This window comes from Osmerus eperlanus, chromosome 12 (genome assembly GCF_963692335.1).
Source record: "Osmerus eperlanus chromosome 12, fOsmEpe2.1, whole genome shotgun sequence".
NCBI lineage: Eukaryota > Metazoa > Chordata > Actinopteri > Osmeriformes > Osmeridae > Osmerus > Osmerus eperlanus.
Genome location: NC_085029.1, coordinates 9,204,808 through 9,224,770, shown reverse-complemented (window position 1 = coordinate 9,224,770; position 19,963 = coordinate 9,204,808). Strand labels below are relative to the sequence as shown.

At 48.6% G+C, this 19,963-nt stretch overlaps 1 protein-coding gene across 1 annotated transcript in view; it reads right to left on the bottom strand.

The window, feature by feature from the left end:
• LOC134031657 (protocadherin-15-like) overlaps positions 1-10,387 on the bottom strand; it is a 47,671-nt gene extending 37,284 nt beyond the window's left edge. Inside the window, exons 1-3 of the mRNA XM_062475363.1 lie at positions 10,245-10,387; positions 6,541-6,676; positions 6,162-6,178 (exon numbers count right to left, since the gene is read on the bottom strand). Of these exons, the coding sequence (XP_062331347.1) occupies positions 6,162-6,178; positions 6,541-6,676; positions 10,245-10,387 (296 nt within the window). The remainder of the gene's footprint in view (positions 1-6,161; positions 6,179-6,540; positions 6,677-10,244) is intronic.
• Between the last annotated feature and the right edge of the window lie 9,576 nt (positions 10,388-19,963).

The window sequence follows — 19,963 nt, the reverse complement described above, 5'->3', positions numbered from 1 at the left end:
TCACTGCAGGATGCTTTTCCAGAACAGTCTAACATGATTATAAGCTAAAGGTCCATCTACATGCACACAGGGAGCAGAGAGGGAGAGAGAGAGAGAGAGACAGAGGAACAGAAAGAGGAGAGATAGAGGGGGAGAGAGAGGAGAGAGAGAGAGAGACAGACAGAGAGAGGAGAGAAACAGGAGAGACCAAGACAGAGGAGGGAAGGACAGAGAGAGGAGAATCATATAGAGAAGCCCTTTTTACAGCCTGTTCCAGGCAGGAATATTGCGCCTTGATGCCTGCCTCGCAGTTCTGCAGTAAAGGTAATAACAGGGAATAAGTGATGTTGTTGTACCGGCAATAAGCCGGCAGTGGAGGTAGTCACAGAGCCAGATTGCCGTCTGTGTAAAAGGGAGAGCCGGCATTGCAGGACCACACATACAATCAGCAATGCTGATTATAGAACGCCGGCATGCCGGCATGCAAGTCACACACGGGGCAACATTATGCTGGCTTGGTTTTGTCCAGTGTACAATAGTAAAAACCGCGTCATGAAAGGTATTTTTGATGACAATATTGTGGGATGTATGTTTGAAAGGGGCCAGAGAGACAGAGAGAGTATTGTATGTGACAGAAAGGCAGGGGGTTATATGTTCTGAATTGTGGTAGTCAAAGTTCTTCTTAGAAAACATGAATGAGAGAGAATAATTTCCCTTCTGATGATTAACCTTTCTGCCTCTCACTGTTCTACCAGTTGTGCGTGATTAAATGCTACAGATGAATGGTAATGGTACACACACACATGCACTCATACAGACACACACACACCACTCAAACACACACCAGCACACACACACGCACTCACACAGACACACACACACTCAAACACTCACACACACACCAGCACACACACCCACAAGCACACACTTGAACACGCACACACACTCATTCACACACACATTTACGGTAATCGCAAAAAAAACAGACATACACGCACACACACTTATACACTCACAAACATATGCGAACACACAGGCACGTACACACACACACCAATCAGTGGACCCAGTTTTGTATTCCAGAGGAGGAGCCAACTTGGCAGTCCATAAAAAGTCATCTGAGAAGAGACTAAGAGTCCTGCCAAAGCCAGGAGCCATGGTGCTGGATATGAACATGGGCTTGGTGCCCTACAGTTGTCCATCTTTTGTCTCCATCCCCCACACTCCCTCACTGCTGTCCCGACCAGTGCCAAGGCCTCCAGGCTCCCTGCAGTCCTCTGACTATCCACAGGCCGCACAGTGCAAATTATACAATGACAATCGGGGGGGGGTCAACTTCTTCTCCGGGGCGTAAAGTAATATTTACGATTACAGGTAAGCCCGATATATAAATGTATCCACCCCCCGACCTGTTGTTTTTGACCTCTTTTGGTGGGGGTCCAAGTCTTAATTAGGGGGGTCAAACCCCCCCCCAAACCCCTCCATAATTCGAACCCTGCACAGGCACCACACTGACACGCTTCACATCGATAGGTATAGTTCAGTGTCAAAGCATGGGACTGTAGATGGAGAGGTCGCAGGTTCAGTTCCCCCGCACGCATACCCGTGTGTGTGGATTTGGATGACAGCCTCTACTAAAGGAACACTTGATGTGGTCGTTCTGATTGGCTCCAGCTTCATGACCACACGCATACACTCGGAAGTGTGTGATAGAGTTCACTTACCTTGTCCACTATACCTACAGGACATCTACAAACATGCCGGGTTACACAGCTGTACTGTACAGTGGTGCTTACTGTCGTGACACTTAACTTCATTGTGAATTGAAGGGAATGAGAGGTTGAGTCTGAGCAGGCCATTGAAAAATGTTTTACCAATTCAAGGGTTATTGAGATGGGCTTGGCTGTAGGCTCGGCTGTCTCTGTGTATTCATTTTAGTGCGTGTGTGAGTTAGGGAGGCGAGTGGATTAATGAGACACTCCACCAAGGAATGCAAGGGAGAAGTGCATGTATTCACAAGGACACATCTGCGGACAGCTAGCTTCTACTTGTACCCAGAGGAATTTTTCAATGATCAACCTCGACACACACACAGACACACACAGACACACACACACACACTGATGCAAACAGGCCACGTACACACGCTCCGAGACCTTGCTCTCCAGACCATTTTGAGAGTCCGGGATTGTAATTGGTCGGACATTTCAGGTTCATGTCACAGCGAGAGGTCCAAGTTCAGGCCTAATCGGCTGACAGGGTACAGTAGCTGCTGACACAGTTACAGGCCAGTACTGGTCTACTTTCTGCACTTTCCATCCAACACTAACTCCATGCAAAAGTGTATATCATTGAAGGACTTGAAGCCCATACTGCAGATAGTTAAGCAGTGTAAGCATTTACCATTAGGCCAAGAGGATCGAACATGCTCCTGGACTGAGAGCAACAGACATCCTGCTCACCAGGAGAGCTTGTTGTCCGAACCATCAGCAGTTCACGAAAAAGAAATATTTTTTCCAATTATCCATGCCAACGTTGCCCACATCTGTGGTCCTATTGACGGGCAGAGACCGTCCTGCGATGCTGTAACCTCCTCTTACCGTGACTTTGTGTTGTTCGTGTTCCCTGTGTCTCTGGTGCTCCTTAACGGCCACAAGGCTCTTAACATTGTGTACAAGGTGAGTGTCTGGCTTCTTTGTGGTGTCAGTTTCTCTCTCTCTCTCTCTCTCTCTCTCTCTCTCTCTCTCTCTCTCTCTCTCTCTCTCTCTCTCTCTCTCTCTCTCTCTCTCTCTCTCTCTCTCTCAGTCCTACCTCCCTCAGTAGTGTTCTGCCTGACTGTCAGCTGGGTGACAGCCCTTAGCTTTCGATGACATCTGCCAAGTGTGCCACACACATACACACACTTGCTCGCAAACACACACACCTTCACATACGTATATGCACACACGCACACACACACACACACACATGCACACTGGAACTGAGTAACTGACAGCTGTCTGGCCCAGGTACAACACACAATAAAAGCCAATGGCTGTTGTGTTCAGCAGGTGCAGAACTGACATGCTGGGAGTGCGGAGGCTGAGGAGCTGCAGGCGACTGTGTCACTGAGTGCCAGCATCTTTAAATCCTGCGTCTCGCTACAATGGCAGGTAATCATCACCCTCGAAACCTGAGGTTCTCCAACCACTTCAGTCAGCCCATCACCCGCTTGAAACGCTGAACCAAGCCCCAACACCACGCCACTCCTTTTATGATTACACCCTCATTCTATAGGAAGATACGTTCTGCCTTTATCTTACGTCCCACTTCCTCCCCCACTCCCCACCTTCAAAGTACTCGACATCTCCACACACGCCCAGATTGACAACGGCTGCTCTAGAGAACCTTTTCACGGGAAAGAGAGGACTAATAGGTCCTCTAACAGCTCTGCATGCATTGTGCTCTATTGAAAATTTTAGTGAATACCACAACCCTGCCAAATCGACCCCACACACAACCAACTCCCACACACAACCAACTCGCACACAAACAACTCCCGGACACAAATAGAACCCCCCACACACAAAGCGGAGAGGACGAAACAAGCAGAGAGTACAGCGCAGTTGACTCACTGGGTTTTCCGGGGTGCCACCTGTGTTGACGAGGGCTCTGTGCTATCCAAGTCACGGCTCAGAGAAAGCAGAATTCATGTCGAGGAGCAGCTCGGGTCCAGCCGTATGGACCGCACCGCACAGCATCTCCACACACAGGCATACTCGGGTCAAGTGTCCACAGGTGTCACTGGGCTGACGGAGGAACTATTTTTCTTGCAACGAGGGGCAGCTCAGGCAGAAGTTGTGCCTGTAGCTCACTGCAGCCTGTGTCTGGCAGAGTCCTGGGTCAGACGTCAGGCAGTGTGATGGAGGAGGGGGAGGAAGATTGGGGGAGGGCTGGGTGTAGGGCTACATGAGCTCAGAGGAGGAGGATTGGTGGAGGAATACGTGTGTGGCCACCTGGGGTTGCACGGAAGGTGATCCAGCTGGATGGAATTACAGCTGAAATGGGTGTGCTTCTCCCAGGAAAACAAAGGAAGTTGTCCCTGGCAACAACAGCAGACACTCGCTATGTGAGGCCCCTTGTGTGTTTGGTTATTATGGGTTGTTTGTAATGATCACCCCTGGTTACAAGTCTGATTGTCAAGTAGATGGCCTATTTTGTTTCCAGTGCCGGAAAAATTTGACTTTATTTAGTTGACACATTTCCGGCTGTATATGAAGGTAGCAACACAATCATTAAAATATAAACCAAGAGAAAACAGTGACACTTTAAAGGAAGACTGGTGGAGATCGAAGGATACAAACTCATAACAAACTGCCTCTTTGTGTGTTAATGCATCATATTTTCACACTTAACTGTTCCCGTTAAAAATCCCTCGCTAGCTGTTTGTTCAAAGTTGACAACCCTTGCTATAATGAGAGGGGATGGTGTGAAGTCTATGATTTCCTCCAATGTATCATGCGTTTTCAGTTCCCTGAACTCCACTTTGGACGGCCAGTATCCCTCCGGAGTGGGAGTATGCATGTACTGTGATCTTATCTTGCTTGCAGTGTCACATCATGGCCTCTCCTCACTCCACAGCTTCACGGATTGAAACAACAAACCGCAGCTAAAGCGGCTATTACCTGTGCTCTCTCCTGTCTGTAAAACAATCCTTGTGTTTCTATGCCACTCTTGCCCACACACTTCCAGCTCCCAGTCCCCAGGCTGCCACCAAGAGAAAAAGAGAGAGGGATATATATATATATATATATATATATAGAGAGAGAGAAGAGAGAGAGAGAGAGAGAGAGAGAGAGAGAGAGAGAGAGAGAGAGAGAGAGAGAGAGAGAGAGAGAGAGAGAGAGGATAGAGAGACAGAAAGGGAGAGAGTGATAGAGACACAGAAATAGAGACAGATAGAAGGAAACAGAGAGAGAGAGGAAGGAAGTCAAGAGAGAGCGCTAGAGGTGTCTGTAGAGATCCATTTGTTAAGGCTGGCTGCTTCTGAATGAGTGTTTTCCTCTGGAGACCTCCTCAAGCCTTCCTTACGACACAAGGTCAGAGAGACTGAACTGAACACCTATTCTCTCCCTCCATCCTTCCCTCCCTCTCTCTTATTCTCTTTCTCCTTGCTCCTCTCTTCACCCTTTCTCTCCCTTTCCCTCTATTTTATCCTCTACAACCCCCCCCCCCCCCCCCCACTCCCACCCCGCCCCCCATCCGCATTCCCTCCTCCAGGAAGTGGTAAGGGAACAGCTTGGCGATGACACCTCACCTGAAGGTCGCTCACAGATTAGGTATTGATCTGAATCAGGGCAACGCGGAGGTCTGCTCTCATATTTCCTGCTAATTATGGCTGCGGCGTCCGGGGCCCATGATACATCGCAAGTGCAGGAAGTGGGGGACCGGACGCATTTTCACTCCGGGCCACCGGCTGATTGTCTTTTCATGGAGTACCCAGAGGAGGAGGGGGGGAGGGGGAGGGGGGGTAGGGGCAACACCTGCATGAATTGTCCTTCTCTGTGTCCGTGTCGCTGGTGCTCCAGAATGACCGCGGTGCGTCTCTTCCCCGACCCGTACAGATGAAAACAAGCCGACGGGCTGTGCTGTACTTGAAGTGTACGTGGGATGGTCAGTCGAGGCAGATGTCTGTGTGTGTGTTTCAACAGTATTTTGGTGTGTGTGTGTGTGTGATATGTGGGAGGACTGTTTGCACTGTTACTCTGTGTTCCCATCACCTCTGTGTGTGTGTGTGTGTGTGTGTGTTTGCGTGTGTGTGCATGTGTGTGTGTCCAAAGAAGACTCACCGGTGTCTCTGTCTGTCCCTGGAAGCCCCGTATGAACCTGATGACTGATTCCTCAACTAAAGGGAAATTGTGGGACCGGGTCTTTTCATGACTTTTTTATTAATTCTTTACTACATTCAGAGGCTGCAGGCGTTGTTAGTGAACTCAGGAGACCGTACGCTGGCAACGCTGGTGTTTTTGTCAGCCACAGGGAAATCACTTCAAGGCTCACAGGCCATTGCTGATGAACAACATGGGCCTTTGGAAATAATTCCGCTGCTTTATCTGGAAAACAATCGGCCCCAGATAGATTTGACACAAACAGCATCCCTCTCGCGCGCTCTTTCTTTCCCTATTTCTTTCTCTCCGGCATACGGCAGCCCCCTATCCACCTACACAAGGGTACACAAACACAAACACAAACACAGGCACACACACACTTACAAACAAACCCTAATGAGGGGCCAATTGGAAGTGTGCCTTGAATACTCTCAGCTGTCCCCTGCACCTGGTGCGACTGGAAGCCCAAACAGGAAATAAAAACAACTCGATTACCTGCCTGGCCGCCATTGGCTCTATTTATTTGTTTCAGTCACACCAATTAAGGGTTGTTGTTTCTCCAAATAGGCTCTTGGAGCATGGCATAAATCTGAGCAGGTGGATGATGTAGAAGGGCCTTAACCCCTTAACGGATGAAAGCTTGCTTGAGCTCTGTTGGAAGGAAGCGAGAATCCTTAGGGTTGAGTTTATTTACCTCGAGAGCCCAATCGTTCCATTCTCGGCACAGAACCCTCTCCCACCATTCTCTGAAGAGCGTTAGGTACATGGTCACAGCAGGTGCACGCTGGTACAGGTGGGTCCGCTTGCTGGCGGACAGCTGCTTGCCGATGCTTCCCACAAAAACACAACTCATGGTTCATCCGGCTCAAGCTGCCGATTCAGCCTTCACTCCTCTCTGTCCGCACCGGTATCTCCCAGGCGGAGGCAGGGCCAGGGAGGGGAGGGAGGAGAGACCAGTGAGGAGAAGAAGTAGAGAGTGAGACCAGCGAGGAGAGAAGAGGACTCCCGGACTCCTAGGGAGCAGGTAGGAGTGCAGTGTGCATGTGAGTTGGTGTGTACCTGAGTATGTTTGTTGTGTGTGTGTTTGGGTTTGTTGCGTGTATGAGTGCCCGTTTGTTATATGTTTGTGTGCATGAACGCAATGTGTTTGTGCTTGCTGTGTGTGTAAGTGTGTGTGTGTGTGTGTGTGTGTGTGTACATGTTTGCCTGTCCACGGAAGCGTGGCAAATCAAGAGCCTGCCTTTCCACAGTGTGCATGGCACCGCTATACACAATTATCACACTCTTAATTGGAATGCATTTAAATGACTGTTCTGAATGTGCCTCCAGATAGGCCCTCCTAACCCTTGGTTGAACCCTGGGAAGCAATTATGGATTTGATTAGTAAGTGTGATTATAGGAGGGTGTGGCCTATGTGTCGGCCCTGGCCCTTGGGGTGAAGAGAACTCATCTACTGAAACCTGCTGGAAAGATAACCTACTTTGTATGGGAGCTGTTGAAGACACTACTGATAGGACAAATGTGAAATTAGACACATACATTTTATTTTGCTGGGTATGTGTTTCACATGGGTGGATGTGGAAAATACGCTATACTCAGAGCACATTTATCTCCTTCAGACCGTTGATGTATAAGACCTATCTGCTCAGTAATTCACTCGCTGTTTCTCTCTGTTTGAAAGTCTAACCATTGATGTTTTTCCTCCGTCTCTCCCTCTTTCCCCCTCTTCCTTTCTCCCTCTCTATTCTCCCTCTCCCGCTTTTCCTCTCCCCCTCTCCTCCTTCCCCCATCTACTCCTCTCTCTCCCCCCTTCTCCCTTTCTCCGTCTCTTCCTCCCCCTTTCTCCCTCTCTCCCTGTCCTCCTCTCCTCCTCTCTCCATCTCTCCGACCGTAGATCGACCTCCCCCCAGCCGTCAGGGAGAATCTCATCTCCATCTCTCAGTGGAAGAGAAAAACAAAGACCCTCTCCAGTCTGGTCTGGCCTCTATCTCTCTCTTTCTCCCTCCTTCCTTCCTTCCTCCCTCCCTCCATCCCTCCCTCTCTCTCTCTCTCTCTCTCTCTCTCTCTCTCTCTCTCTCTCTCTCTCTCTCTCTCTCTCTCTCTCTCTCTCTCTCTCTCTCTCTCTCTCCCTCCCTCCATCCCACTGGCTCTCTCTCTCACCCCCCCATCTCACTCTTTCTTTCTCCCTCCCTCCCTCCCTCCATCCAACTATCTCACTCTCTCTCTCTCTCCCTCCCTCTCTCACACTTTCTTTCTTCCTCTTCCCTCTCTTTCTCTCTCTCAGCTCTATCTGCTCCAGCTCACTGCTCCTCCCTCGCTCTGCTCCTCCAGTCTTTTATGTGAAAGGTTCTTTCTATAACCTTTCTGTATTTAGGAAGTTACTCTAAGACACAAATCTAATCTCCAAGACATCCCAGCCTCTTAACAGTCACATTTCCAGTGTGCATCACTGTGTGCAGTGTTCAGACAGAGACTCCCCCTTCACTGCGTGTGATCTGAACTGAAGCCACCCGCTGGCCCATGACACATACAGTAAAGGATGGTGGCCTTGAACCAGTGGATCTCCCTCAAGGAACCAGAGTGTCCCTGTGCAGGCCCCCAAGCCCAGAGGCAGTGCTTGCTTCCTGGGTAGCATGTGGTGGTTAAGTGGGATCTGTGGCTGGAGGAGACTCTTGTCAGCCACAGGAGACTGTACCTTAAAATGAGTATCTCTCTCTCTGACAAGCATATTGCTCCCCTAACTCTGACCCTGATCTCTCTCTCTCTCTTCCTCCCTCTCTCTCTTGTCTAATCTAATCTAGTATAATCTCTCAACCGCCTCTCCCTCCCTCCCTCTCTCTCTCTCTCTCTCTCTCACCCCCTCTCTCACTTTTCTCTGTCTCTCTCTCTCTCTCTCTCTCTCTCTCTATCTCTCTCTCTCTCTCTCTCTCTCTCTCTCTCTCTCTCTCTCAGACACACGCAGACTAACACTCCTCTGGAGCTAGGGGCTGGGGGCGCAATTTCATCCTCCTGATGAAACCAAATCAAAGCGTATTGTTTGCCTCATACAGTCATTCCAGTATTCGATCCAAACACATAATTAAGATAATCAGCACTAGTGAATAGCCCTCCCCTGGTCTCCCTCTCTGCGTTGTTAGCTTTGATTACGCTGTTGTCTTGAAATTTACTATCCAAATCAAGTCAACAGGCAGCATCTGTGCCTGGGAGGGACTATATGAGGACACAGTGGGGACCGGGGTGTGATGCTACTGGACGAGCATGGAGGACAGACCTCGATGCCAGGTCTGACGTCCCTAACGGAGCCATCACAACCAAGCCCAGAGATGTGGTGGTTCCAGATGGCCTCACCGTGTTTGGTGGCTGTGTGTTGATTAGAACCTGCTTATTTTTTATTTGATCTTCAAGTCATCGATATTTTGTTTATTGTTGTTGTTTTGTTGTGATCTGGACTTCCTCGTCTCGTGTGTCCGGTTGGAGGAGGCGGGTTCTAGAAGCAGGACCCCGGCCCATCGCCAGGCAGCGTGATGGGTGTTCTGGCAGGACTGCTCCAGCTGGCTGACTGATTGGCTGTGGGCCGGACACCAGTGAATCCACAGCCATGTCGCTCACACCTCAGTGTATGTGTGTGTGTGTGTGTGTGTGTGTGTGTGTGTGTGTGTGTGTGTGTGTGTGTGTGTGTGTGTGCAGGGAGAGAGAGGGAACGTGTAGGTTTGGCACCATAGCACCATCTGTTGACTGGGAGGGGGTTGGTGAGGACTCCATTGAGGGGCCGTGAAAGAGTCAGGCAGGGGGCAGAGAGGAGGAGGAGGGGAAGAGGGTGGATGTAGGTGGAGGGAGGGAGGAAGGTGGAGGTATGTGGAGGGAGAGAGGGAGGGAGGAAGAGGGTGAAGGGAGGAGGAGGAGGGAGGGAGGAGGAGGGAGGAGGTGGGGAGGGAGGAGGAAAGAGGTATGGAGAAAGAGGTGGGGGTAGGGAGGAGGACGCAGAGAAGAGGAGGCAGGAAAGTGGAGGACGGTGGAAGGGGATAGAGAGGATGAGGTTGAAAGAAGGGGTAGGGAGGTGGGTGGAGGGAGGGAGAGAGGGAGGTAGGAGGAGGAGGGTAGGGACCAAGGAGGAGGTAGCTGGGAGCTAAGGCTGGTATTTACTCATGAGTATTTTCACAGAAAGACTGTTGTGAGAAGGTTACTTGATGCGGTGCCGCATGCAGACCCGCCAGGCTGTCTGTCTGAGGAGGACTCCAGCCTGGTTGAGTTGAACCAGACTGACAGGACCAGGGTCAACAAGCACAAGATTGTCTCCAGCCCTCAGCCCTCAGAGAAAAAAGCTGTAAGCTTCATCAAAAGGACTACCAGAACACTCAAACCTGAGAGCTTGAAGAGATGTTTCCTGGGAATAAAGACAGCTTGACAGAGTCCTCCAGGGCAGGTGCTCCCAGGTACTGGAGGTCCACCCCCAGCTCCAGGGGCTGCCTGGGGCCGTTCAGACTCCAAGCCCCTGCGTGGAGCCTCTGGATCGGGACCCCGCTGGCCTGGGTCAGGCCCATTGCAGAGGGTCGTAACCCTAACCCAAACCTAACCCTAACCCATGGGGCCAGCTGAGCGTTGTGACTGTAATCTCGTCACACCCCAGGAGTTCACATGTCACACAACACGCCTCCTCGTGATTTATTGCTTCGCGCACCTAATCTATGACGCTTCAATAGCTGACAGAGGGAATGTGAGTGAACACGGGGGGACGACGCGCCGCTGATAATCTCATCGAGCTGCTTATCGATCATCATCTGGATATACAGGATAGCGTGGCTCGTACATCAGCTGTTGTCGATGGATAGATCTTCTCAAAGCTCTGACTCCGTCCTCGCAGATAGAGCTGTAGGAGACGAACACGCTGAAAGGGGAAACGGGGAGGGTTAGCCTTGTTTAATAATACATAACATCGCTGTGTATCTGACACCCCAGGCTCGGAGTGGAATTCAATGCCTGCTCTGCTGCAACTGTGTGTGTGAGATGGTGTGTGTGTGTTAGGTGTTGGCTGTGATAAAAATGGGGATAAGCAGATCTAGAGAGGAAGAATGAGGCGGAGAGGTAGAGGGAATCAGAAATAGAAAGAAAGAAAGAAAGAAAGAAAGGGAGACAGCATTTCAGAGGAGGAAGAGGGTGAGGCAGGAGAGAGAGACTGGGTAACAGAGAGAAGGAAAAAGGGAGTTGAGTGAAAAAGATAAGCATAGAGAGAGAGGTGGGAAAACGACAAATGACAGGCGGCAAGAAAGAGTGAGGCTGTGCGGCTGACAGGGAGAGGGGAAAAGAGAAAATGGGTGACGGATGAAGACAAGAAACGACGTGCAGGAGTTAGGTGATGGAGAAGAGGAGAGTTGTCAGACTCCCCTCCGGGAGAGACTCCCAGACAGGCTGGAATCCCGTCAGAGTTACCCAGCCTGGCGCACCTCTCTGTCAGCCACTCCTCGCTCCCCTGCCCCCTGCTGTTCCACAGCCACCAAGACACAGACAAGATCCTCCTGACCTGACACCTTCTCTACGCTGCAACCCCGTACCTCCATGATGACTGAGGCTGAGCAGGGCGACAGAGCGGATCACCCCAGGTATGGCGGCTGCTCGCTGGGGTGACCTTTCCGCCTCTCTGCCTCGGATCAACAGGTTCTGACGGTGTTCTGAATAGAACCGACTTCTCCGGTGTTAAACTTCTGACTCTGTCGTTCTCGTGGTTGATATATTGCGGTGCTGGAGGTGACGGTGTGTTTTGGGGAGAGGGCCGTGGAGCTGGGGAGTGGGGTGTAAGTGATATTAATGAGTTTTGCATCCCCTGGCAGGGTGATCTGTACCAGGGAGCAGCAGTCGGAACTGGGGGGTATTAATCATGATGCCACATCACCTGGCGTATCACTCCTGTCCTCCTCCTGCTTGACTTAGCTTCCCTCTCTTCCTCTCTCTTCCATTCCCTCTCTCCACTTCTCTATCTTCATTGGCTCTCTCTTTCTCACTACATCTTTCTCACCATCTCTCTCTATTTTTACAATCTCCTTCTTACGATCGCTCTCTCTATCTCTCTCTTTTCTCTTTTCTTTCTCTCTGTAGCCCTTCTTTCTCCCTCTCCCTCATCTCCTCTCTCTCCCACTCTCTCTCGCCATCTTTTTCTCCGTGAGTTACACACAGACATTATGCCCAAATAAGCTGTACTTTAGTAAAACCTTTCACTCCCATCCTGCATTTCCACCCCACAGAGTGAGCTACTTGTGTGTGTGATGTGTTTTCTACCTAGTCTGTGTGTGTGTATGTGTGTGCATGTGTGTGTGATGTGCTTTTTTTCTAGTGTGTGTTGGTGTGGGTTTGTGTGTTCGGTGTGTGATGTGTTTTCCTGCAATGTGTGTGTGTGTGTGTGTGCAAAGTGTTTTCTCCCAGTGTGTGAGTGTGTGTGCAGACTGGAGCAAAACAGAACTAAGACGAGTCAGTTAGCTGCCTGCTGAGTTTTAAAGACCATCTTGGTTTAAACATTCTCTCTTGATCCTAGTTGAAAGCAGCTCGATCCCATCCTGGGTTTAATTGGGAAAAAAATTAAGAGAAATTCTCGCCTGAATCATCGTTTGTCTTGCATCATTAGCGAGGAAAGTAGATTATTGATTAAAGTTTTCCGCACTAATGCAGAGTAGGCTGCCTGTTTACCCGTAGGGTAAAAAAAAGAAAAACTACTGCCAGAGGGGAAAGATCCCTCTTTCCCCTCTGGCAGTAGTTTTTCTTTTTTCTTTCCCCTCTGGCAGTAGTTTTTCTTTTTTTTACAGGCAGCCTACTCTGCATTGGTGCGGAAAACTTTAATCAATAATCTACTTTCCTCGGTAATGATGTTCACTTATATATCAATAGGTGGAGTGTAAAGGAGCCAAGGAGGACCCGTCGAGAATGCGTATTGAATTAAACAGCCGCATCTCAGGGATGTAAGGAGCGACTCCTGTAGACCTATAGCACTCCAATCTCCGGGTCTGGTGGAATGACACCTGCGTAATCTCCGTTTGCGTGCGGCTCTGGGGCATCCAGTCTCCCGGGATACCACGGACCCTGCAGCGCCTTTGATGATCTCATTCGACAGCGCGGATGAAGAACTTGTGTGAACGAACTCCAACTAGCTGACTCTCCCGGGCCGCTGTGGCGTATCGTTCGGAGTGATGTTTGTCAGACGTAAACAGTGAGATTCCGTTGGCGGTTTGAGGGCGGAGAGTGTTTCACGGCTATTTCATCATTGTCACGGTAACCTCGCCCAAGCGTCCTATCAGACGGGGCCTTCACCGCGCCTGGAAGCGGCTTTGTCAGTGTATTCACTGGGGTGGAGGACGTCCAGTCAACACAAGCACGTCTATTATCTCCCGTCTTCTCCCCGGCTCTCTTTCATGATCACGGGGGGAATGAGAACGAGATGGCGTCCAAGATGAAAGGAGGACGAGTTTGTTGATTCTACACCGGAAGCCAGCGAGACCTCTCCATCTGTCTGCGGAGCTGTCTCTTTCACTCTCTCACTCATGCTGTTCTTCTCTGTGTGTCTGTCTGTCTATATGTCTATATGTCTATATGTCTGTCTGTCTGTCTGTCTGTCTGCCCGTATATCTATCCATCCATCTATCTATCAATCTTTTTGCTTTGCTTACTCTCTCTCCTTCTCTCTATCTCTCTTAGTAACAACAGTAACAACAGTGTCTTGTCTGAATCCAAGAAGCCCAGCCCTGCATCACAAACAGCTCTGTCCATCGCTCCTCCAGTGTGTCCATCCAGCCTGTTCACCTAAAGCAGTCCAGAGGGAAACCACAGATCAGAGGGATGATGCAAGACAAACGATGATTCATCAAAGCTCAGGTATGGGGTAAACAACACTTTCTGTGATGTTGTTTCCCTTCCTTTGAAAACAACACTCTCTGGACGCGGGGTAACTAACAAAGCGACGGCAGGGCTTGTGCACCTGTGGAGAGAAGTTAGAGAACCAGATCGGAAGGTCGTCGGTTCGAATCCCAACTCTGGAAAAGGAATAGCTGAATGGTGGATGGAGTTGAATGTGTTCGACTCAGCGTCCTCCGGCGCCCTCGACAACGATAGCTCCTGGGAGTCTGGGACCCACGCTCCGTTTCACAGGTTCCGACATGGAAACCTGAGGGGGGGTGGGGGGGTTGAAAGCGATTTTGACGAGTGATTCAAACACACCTGCGACTCTGGAACGTGATCTAATGGTTGTTGCCCTCGCTTGGACACATGATACACTACGTCTGTGGGCCCTGTCTGCCTGAAGAGGTGAGGTGTGTGTAGAGGTGAGGTGTGTGTGTAGAGGTGAGCTGTGTGTGTAGAGGTGAGGTGTGTGTGTAGAGGTGAGCTGTGTTTACAGGTGGGGCGTGTATAGATGAGGTGTGTGTGTGTGGAGGTGAGTTTACTGTAAAAGTATGACGTTTACAGTGGTGCGGCATGTACTTACTACAACTCTGTACAACCCTTGAACAATGCTCAATTAAAAAAAAAATTTGTTATTGTGGAGAGCCCCACATGTGGTTGTGTGTTTTACATGGAAGAGTCCCTCTACACCCTAAGTCTTACCCTCGAGTTTGGAAGTGCGGGTGTTCTCAGTTGGTGGGCTCAGTGAAAACGTTTATTTTTTAACCTGTTTACGCTCCTGTTTCGCCCGCGAGACAAAAATGCTGCCTCCCCCTTCCTCAGTTACGACGCACTAAATTCTAAAAAATATATTTTTTAGACGCTACACATGTTATACATCGTTGGAAAGCTACGATTCTTGTGCTTCCATTGAAATAAACCAATTCAAGATCAAGTCGCAATAGCAAGCAAAGTCAACGTCTTTTTCCGGTGAACATTCCTTCAACAATGCCAAAGAAAAAAGTTGTACTCACCCTAAGTTGTTCAAATAGGTCCAGGTGTGCAAATCATGCCATCAAAACTTGATCTGCGTAAGTCCCAAGGGTTCAAAGTATCTAACCATGTAAAGTAATTCGTCCAAATACAATGTTTTACGTTCATGAATAGCCATTATCCTTTGTTTCATTATGCAAGTTAGCCGACGGAAGAAACAACTTGTTCACATAAAAGTGTTATTTTCTCCGATTTATCAACGGAGTATTTACAAAATGAAGGTCTCAAAATGTCCGTTGAACCCTCCCCTTTTGATTGACACCTTGTTCGACCCAATAGGAGCTTCCATGCCCCGTTGACAGCCCTCTAAAGCCAACTAGGTCTGTGCGTCCTGCCCCCCCCCGCCCCCCCCCCCCCACACTCGTTCTAAACAAATTTCTCGAACTGGCTTCGACTGGCTCTGAAATTAGCTCGTTAGCCTTGTAGCTGACAGCTAGCTGAAAATGCCAATACCTCATTTGTATGCGTCTGTGGAGCCTTCAAAATAACAGTCGATTGCGCAATATGGTTGACAGAATCAGTGTTCTTTGTGCGCCAATCCTTGGAATCAGATAAAGCACTCCAATGTGTTCATGCTTCAGTTTTTGTGTTTCAGTATTACTAATTAGGGATTTAGCTATTATATATGATATTTCTAAGTACCAGAGATGGGCCAGAGATAACAATTATGAAAAATAATACCTTTTTATTTGACCTTGACCTTGGTTACAAAGGGTCATTTTGGAGTCTCCAAAAGACCCTTTTAGAAAATTCCTGGATGTACTCTTATAAAAACATGTGTCAAATATGAATATATTGTGGTATTATGTTTGACTTTTGATTTGAATTGGGTAAGGCTTCAACCTGTGGTCCAATTTAGTCTTCCAGATAATACCTACCACCTCTAGGCCTCTTCAGGCCTCTGTTTTCAAAACAAAATCTAGGCGGAAATAGAAATTTTCACTTTCCTTGTGTTCAAGCTTCTATTACTCAACACTAGAAGGACTGACAGGGGTCCTGACAACAGGGGACATAACTTCAGAGTGTCAGCTTTCAAAAGAGATCATTTACATGCATGTACTCCAAATGGTTCAAGAACAGCTTCCAATTTACTTTGGGTATGCTGTTTAGGCGTTTTCAGGCAAATTTAACAGGAACATGAAAAGGTTAAAAGACAGGGTTTCATTAGCAAGACTGCAGCATGAAACAGAAGAATACATTAAATCCAAGCCTGCTTTAATGAAAAGTGCTCACATGCATGCTGCTGTAATTTTCTCTGACATTAAGACTAAATGTTTTGAGACGGAGGGGGGAGAGAAGCCAGGTAGAGATTTGGTCAGAGGAGGGGAGAGAGGAGGGGAGAGAGGAGAGGAGAGAGGAGGGGAGAGTGGAGGGGGGAGAGGAGGGGAGAGAGGAGAGGGGAGGGGAGAGACAAGGAAAAAGACGAGGGGAGAGAGGAAGGGAGAGAGGATGGGAGAGAGCAGAGCAGGGAAAAGATAAGGGGAGGGAAGAGAGGAAGGATAAAAGGAGAGGAAGAGGAAGGGAGAGAGGAGGGGAGAGAGGAGGAAAGAGAGGATGGGGGAGAGGAAGTGAGAGAGGAGGGGAGAGAGTAGGGGAGAGAGGAGAGAGGAGAGCTGTAAAAAGCAACATTAATTCCTCTAACACAGCCTTAGAAGGGGGTTGATGTAATTCAGCATAATTCACAGATGAAGTAAGACCCCTGAAGTCAAAAAGGTTTTTAGCATTACAACCTGCCAATGAAGAATGTTCCGGAGATAAACCTGATCTGTAGAGAACACAGAGCAGGGGTCATCTACCAGGCGTGTGTATGTTCTAATATGTTCCACATGCCCAACATAGACATTTGTTCTTTTCTACAATATAATTACATTCTACTTTCAAATCATGATATCTATAGTTCATTCTTTAATTCTTTTAGTATTAAAATGTCGGTACTTTAGCAAATTTGTTTTTTTTAATAATATACCAGTTGAAGGAATTCTAGTCATCTTTTTCCTGCTTCTGTTCTGCTCTTACTGTGACTGGTCCCCATATGCCCCTGTTGGACTGAGTGAAGGGACTCTAATGACTAGAGGAATGGGGAGAGAAAAATAAACCTAATGTCCAACTTAGCGTTTGACAGCCGCGAAAATGGAAAATTGATATTCTTGGCGGAAATTCAATTAAAAGCCCCGGGCGCTGATGTGAAGCCATCACATGTAGGACAGCTTCCATCATCATCACGTCTGGGAGATTTGTGCTTCTGGTCCCCTGAGATCTCATTCATGGATATACACCTAAAACCGATAGGGAACTGAAGGGAATCCAGAAGTGAATGCCACTGTGACTGACCTCTCTCTCTCTCTCGCTCTCTCTCTCTCTCTCTCTCTCTCTCTCTGTGTCTCTCTATATGGCTCTGTTATCTTGAATGATCAGATATGATCTGGGGTTCACTCTGCTAAACTCACTAGACTGGAGAAGAGGAGACCCCCCCACACACACACACACACACACTCACACACTCACACACTCCTTGGCGTAGATCCTCTGGTCCATCAGTGTGACCCGGGCCAGTTCAGCCCGCTGCCAGCTCCTTTGGTCACCAGGCCCTTGTCACCATGCTGCCCACCAGCCCTCCAACAACTTCACATGCATTTCTGACTGGATCCCTCTGACAGCCTGGCAGTCCGACATACAGAGAGAGGCAGTCAGGTAAACAGACAAACAGGTTGACAGACAGACAGATAGATAAACAGACAGAGTGGAAGTCAGATAGCCAGACGGACAGGCATGCAGAATAAACAGACAGAACAAGAGGTAGTCAGATAGACAGACGGGCTGACAGGCAGACAGGCTGGTAGACAGACAGACAGGCAGAGAGACAGACAGACAGGCAGAGAGACAGACAGACAGGCAGAGAGACAGACAGGCAGGCAGATCAGGGTGGAAGCTGCTCAGACAGGAAGGATGTGAGGGGCATCATAATAGGCCAGGGTGCCGACACAGCTGTGTCCTCCCTCCCTTATTCCCTCCATCTCGCTTTCCCCTACCACTTCACCCACCCTGCATCTCTCTCCCCTCCTCTCCTCCCCAGCCCCCCATTCATCTCCCCTCTCTCTTTCCATCCCTCCCTCCCTCTCTCTTCTTCTCTTCCTCCCCCCTCATTCCCTCCTTCCCCCCTTTCCTCTCCGTTCCTCGTTTTCTTTCTCTTCCTTCCCCATATGTTTTCTCCTTCCTCCCGTCTCCTCCCTCTCTGCCCCCAGCTCTTATTAGCTAGCAGTCCAGCGCTCCACCACAGTGTTAAATGACCACAGCACAGCAGAGATCAAATCCTGTACACGTCTCCGACTTACAGCACCATGCACTACACCCCGCTGGCCAGAATGTGCTGTGTGGCTCGCATAACAACAACACCAGAATGGTAAGTGATTGATAATCTTCTTTCCAGGGCCAACAACAGTTTTGCAGATGGTTTTATGAATGGATTTACTTCTCCATAGGGTGGATGTTTGCCCCAGCCAGTTTTGACCAGAACCAGAACTGTGTCGTTTGTTTCTGGGTTTTTTCTCGCTAACTGGATAATGATTTTAATTTCTGCCAACGGAGGGCTAATCGGGCTGTAATCTTTGTACAACCCTGCTGTTGTTGGACTTGGTCTGCTGCAGTATTTCTCCAGTTATCTAATATGTGCTAAGTAGGTCAGGTCTGACTGCATTCTGCCATCAAACACCTACCTCTGTCCACCCTGGGAGACTGTTACAGTTACACAGCATTGCAGAACACGGGCAAACTTGGAACTCCGGATTAACATTCTAGAACCTCCACTTGTTTCCTCGTCACATTCTAGAAGTTTCCAGTGTTCCAAAGTGAACCCTGTGGAATCTTTCTGGGCAAACTCGAATTTCACATCTTTGAGTGAAGAGACAATTTGTGCCCTGTGGGTTGTCACAGGTGTGACCTGACTGAACCTGAGCTTCCAGCATGTTGACCTTCCTGTCTGCCATTAGGCCAACAGGACGTGACTGTGGTCCATGGGTTAGGGTTCCTCTCAGGTAAATGTAGTTTTAGGACACATAAAGAAATGGCAAACCATCAAAGGAGGTCATTTAAAAAAAAAAAAAAACACTGAAATTACACTTACTGAAAAACTAGTTTGTTTACAAATTCCATTATGTCCATTGCCACCAGCGCTTTACTGTGATATCAAATTGAAGTCAAATTTACTCTGGTTCAAAACAAGTTAAAACCTCAAAACATAGACTAATGGATACAGAGATAGATAACAAAAACAAATTTGTATGGTGGAAAGATAATGTCACATGGACACAGAATGGAACAACCTTCGACAGAACTCCACTCACCCTCAGCACAGAGAAGCAGACATCCTTCTTAAACTGCAATCCCAGGGTGGTCTTGACTGATATACCAATTAACCTGACCACAGAGGAGAGGGCTGCCATGCAAACACAACCACAGAACACAGCCAGGCTCGTTCATCAGATGGAAACTGAAACGGCATCGTAAGTTTAACAAGCTGGAGGGTGGGTGAGGATTGGGTGAGGAGATGTATTCACCGGACAGAGTAATCAACCTTGTGGGGAGCCAATGGCCTCACATTAAAGAGGCAGTTGTTTAATTCTGCACTAACCGTGACAGCCAATCGCTTTCATGCGCTTCCGTTATTAACGCGGCCAGAGGAAGGTCACTGGAGAGGAAATGGAAAATCTTTAGAACACTGGCAAGCATCCTGGATGCAGAGCAACAGCAAGCTGGCAGCATCTCAGCGTGTGTGTCTGTCTGCAGAGAGAGAGAGAGAGAGAGAGAGAGAGAGAGAGAGAGAGAGAGAGAGAGAGAGGATATCTGTGTGTGTCTGTGTGTCCACAGTCTGTGTGTGTGTGTGTGTGTGTGTGTGTGTTTGTAATGAGTGTTTCATTAATTCCAGCTGTCTCTGTTTCTATTTGTCTGCTATCAACACCTGGAGTTTTACCAGAACGTCTTTTAAAGTGTGTGTCTGTGTGTTTGTGTTGGTATAAGTGAGGGACAATAAATCTGTATAGTGTGTGTTTATTTCTGTGAAAGAGAGTAAATGTGTGTGTGTGCAGTGCAGTGTGTACACAAACCTACACATTATAATACTAAAAGCTAACATTTAAAACTGTTGCAGTGGCACCAACACAGACACTCTTAGCAAGCTGCAACAGCAAATTGATGTGGTTATGCTGGCCTGT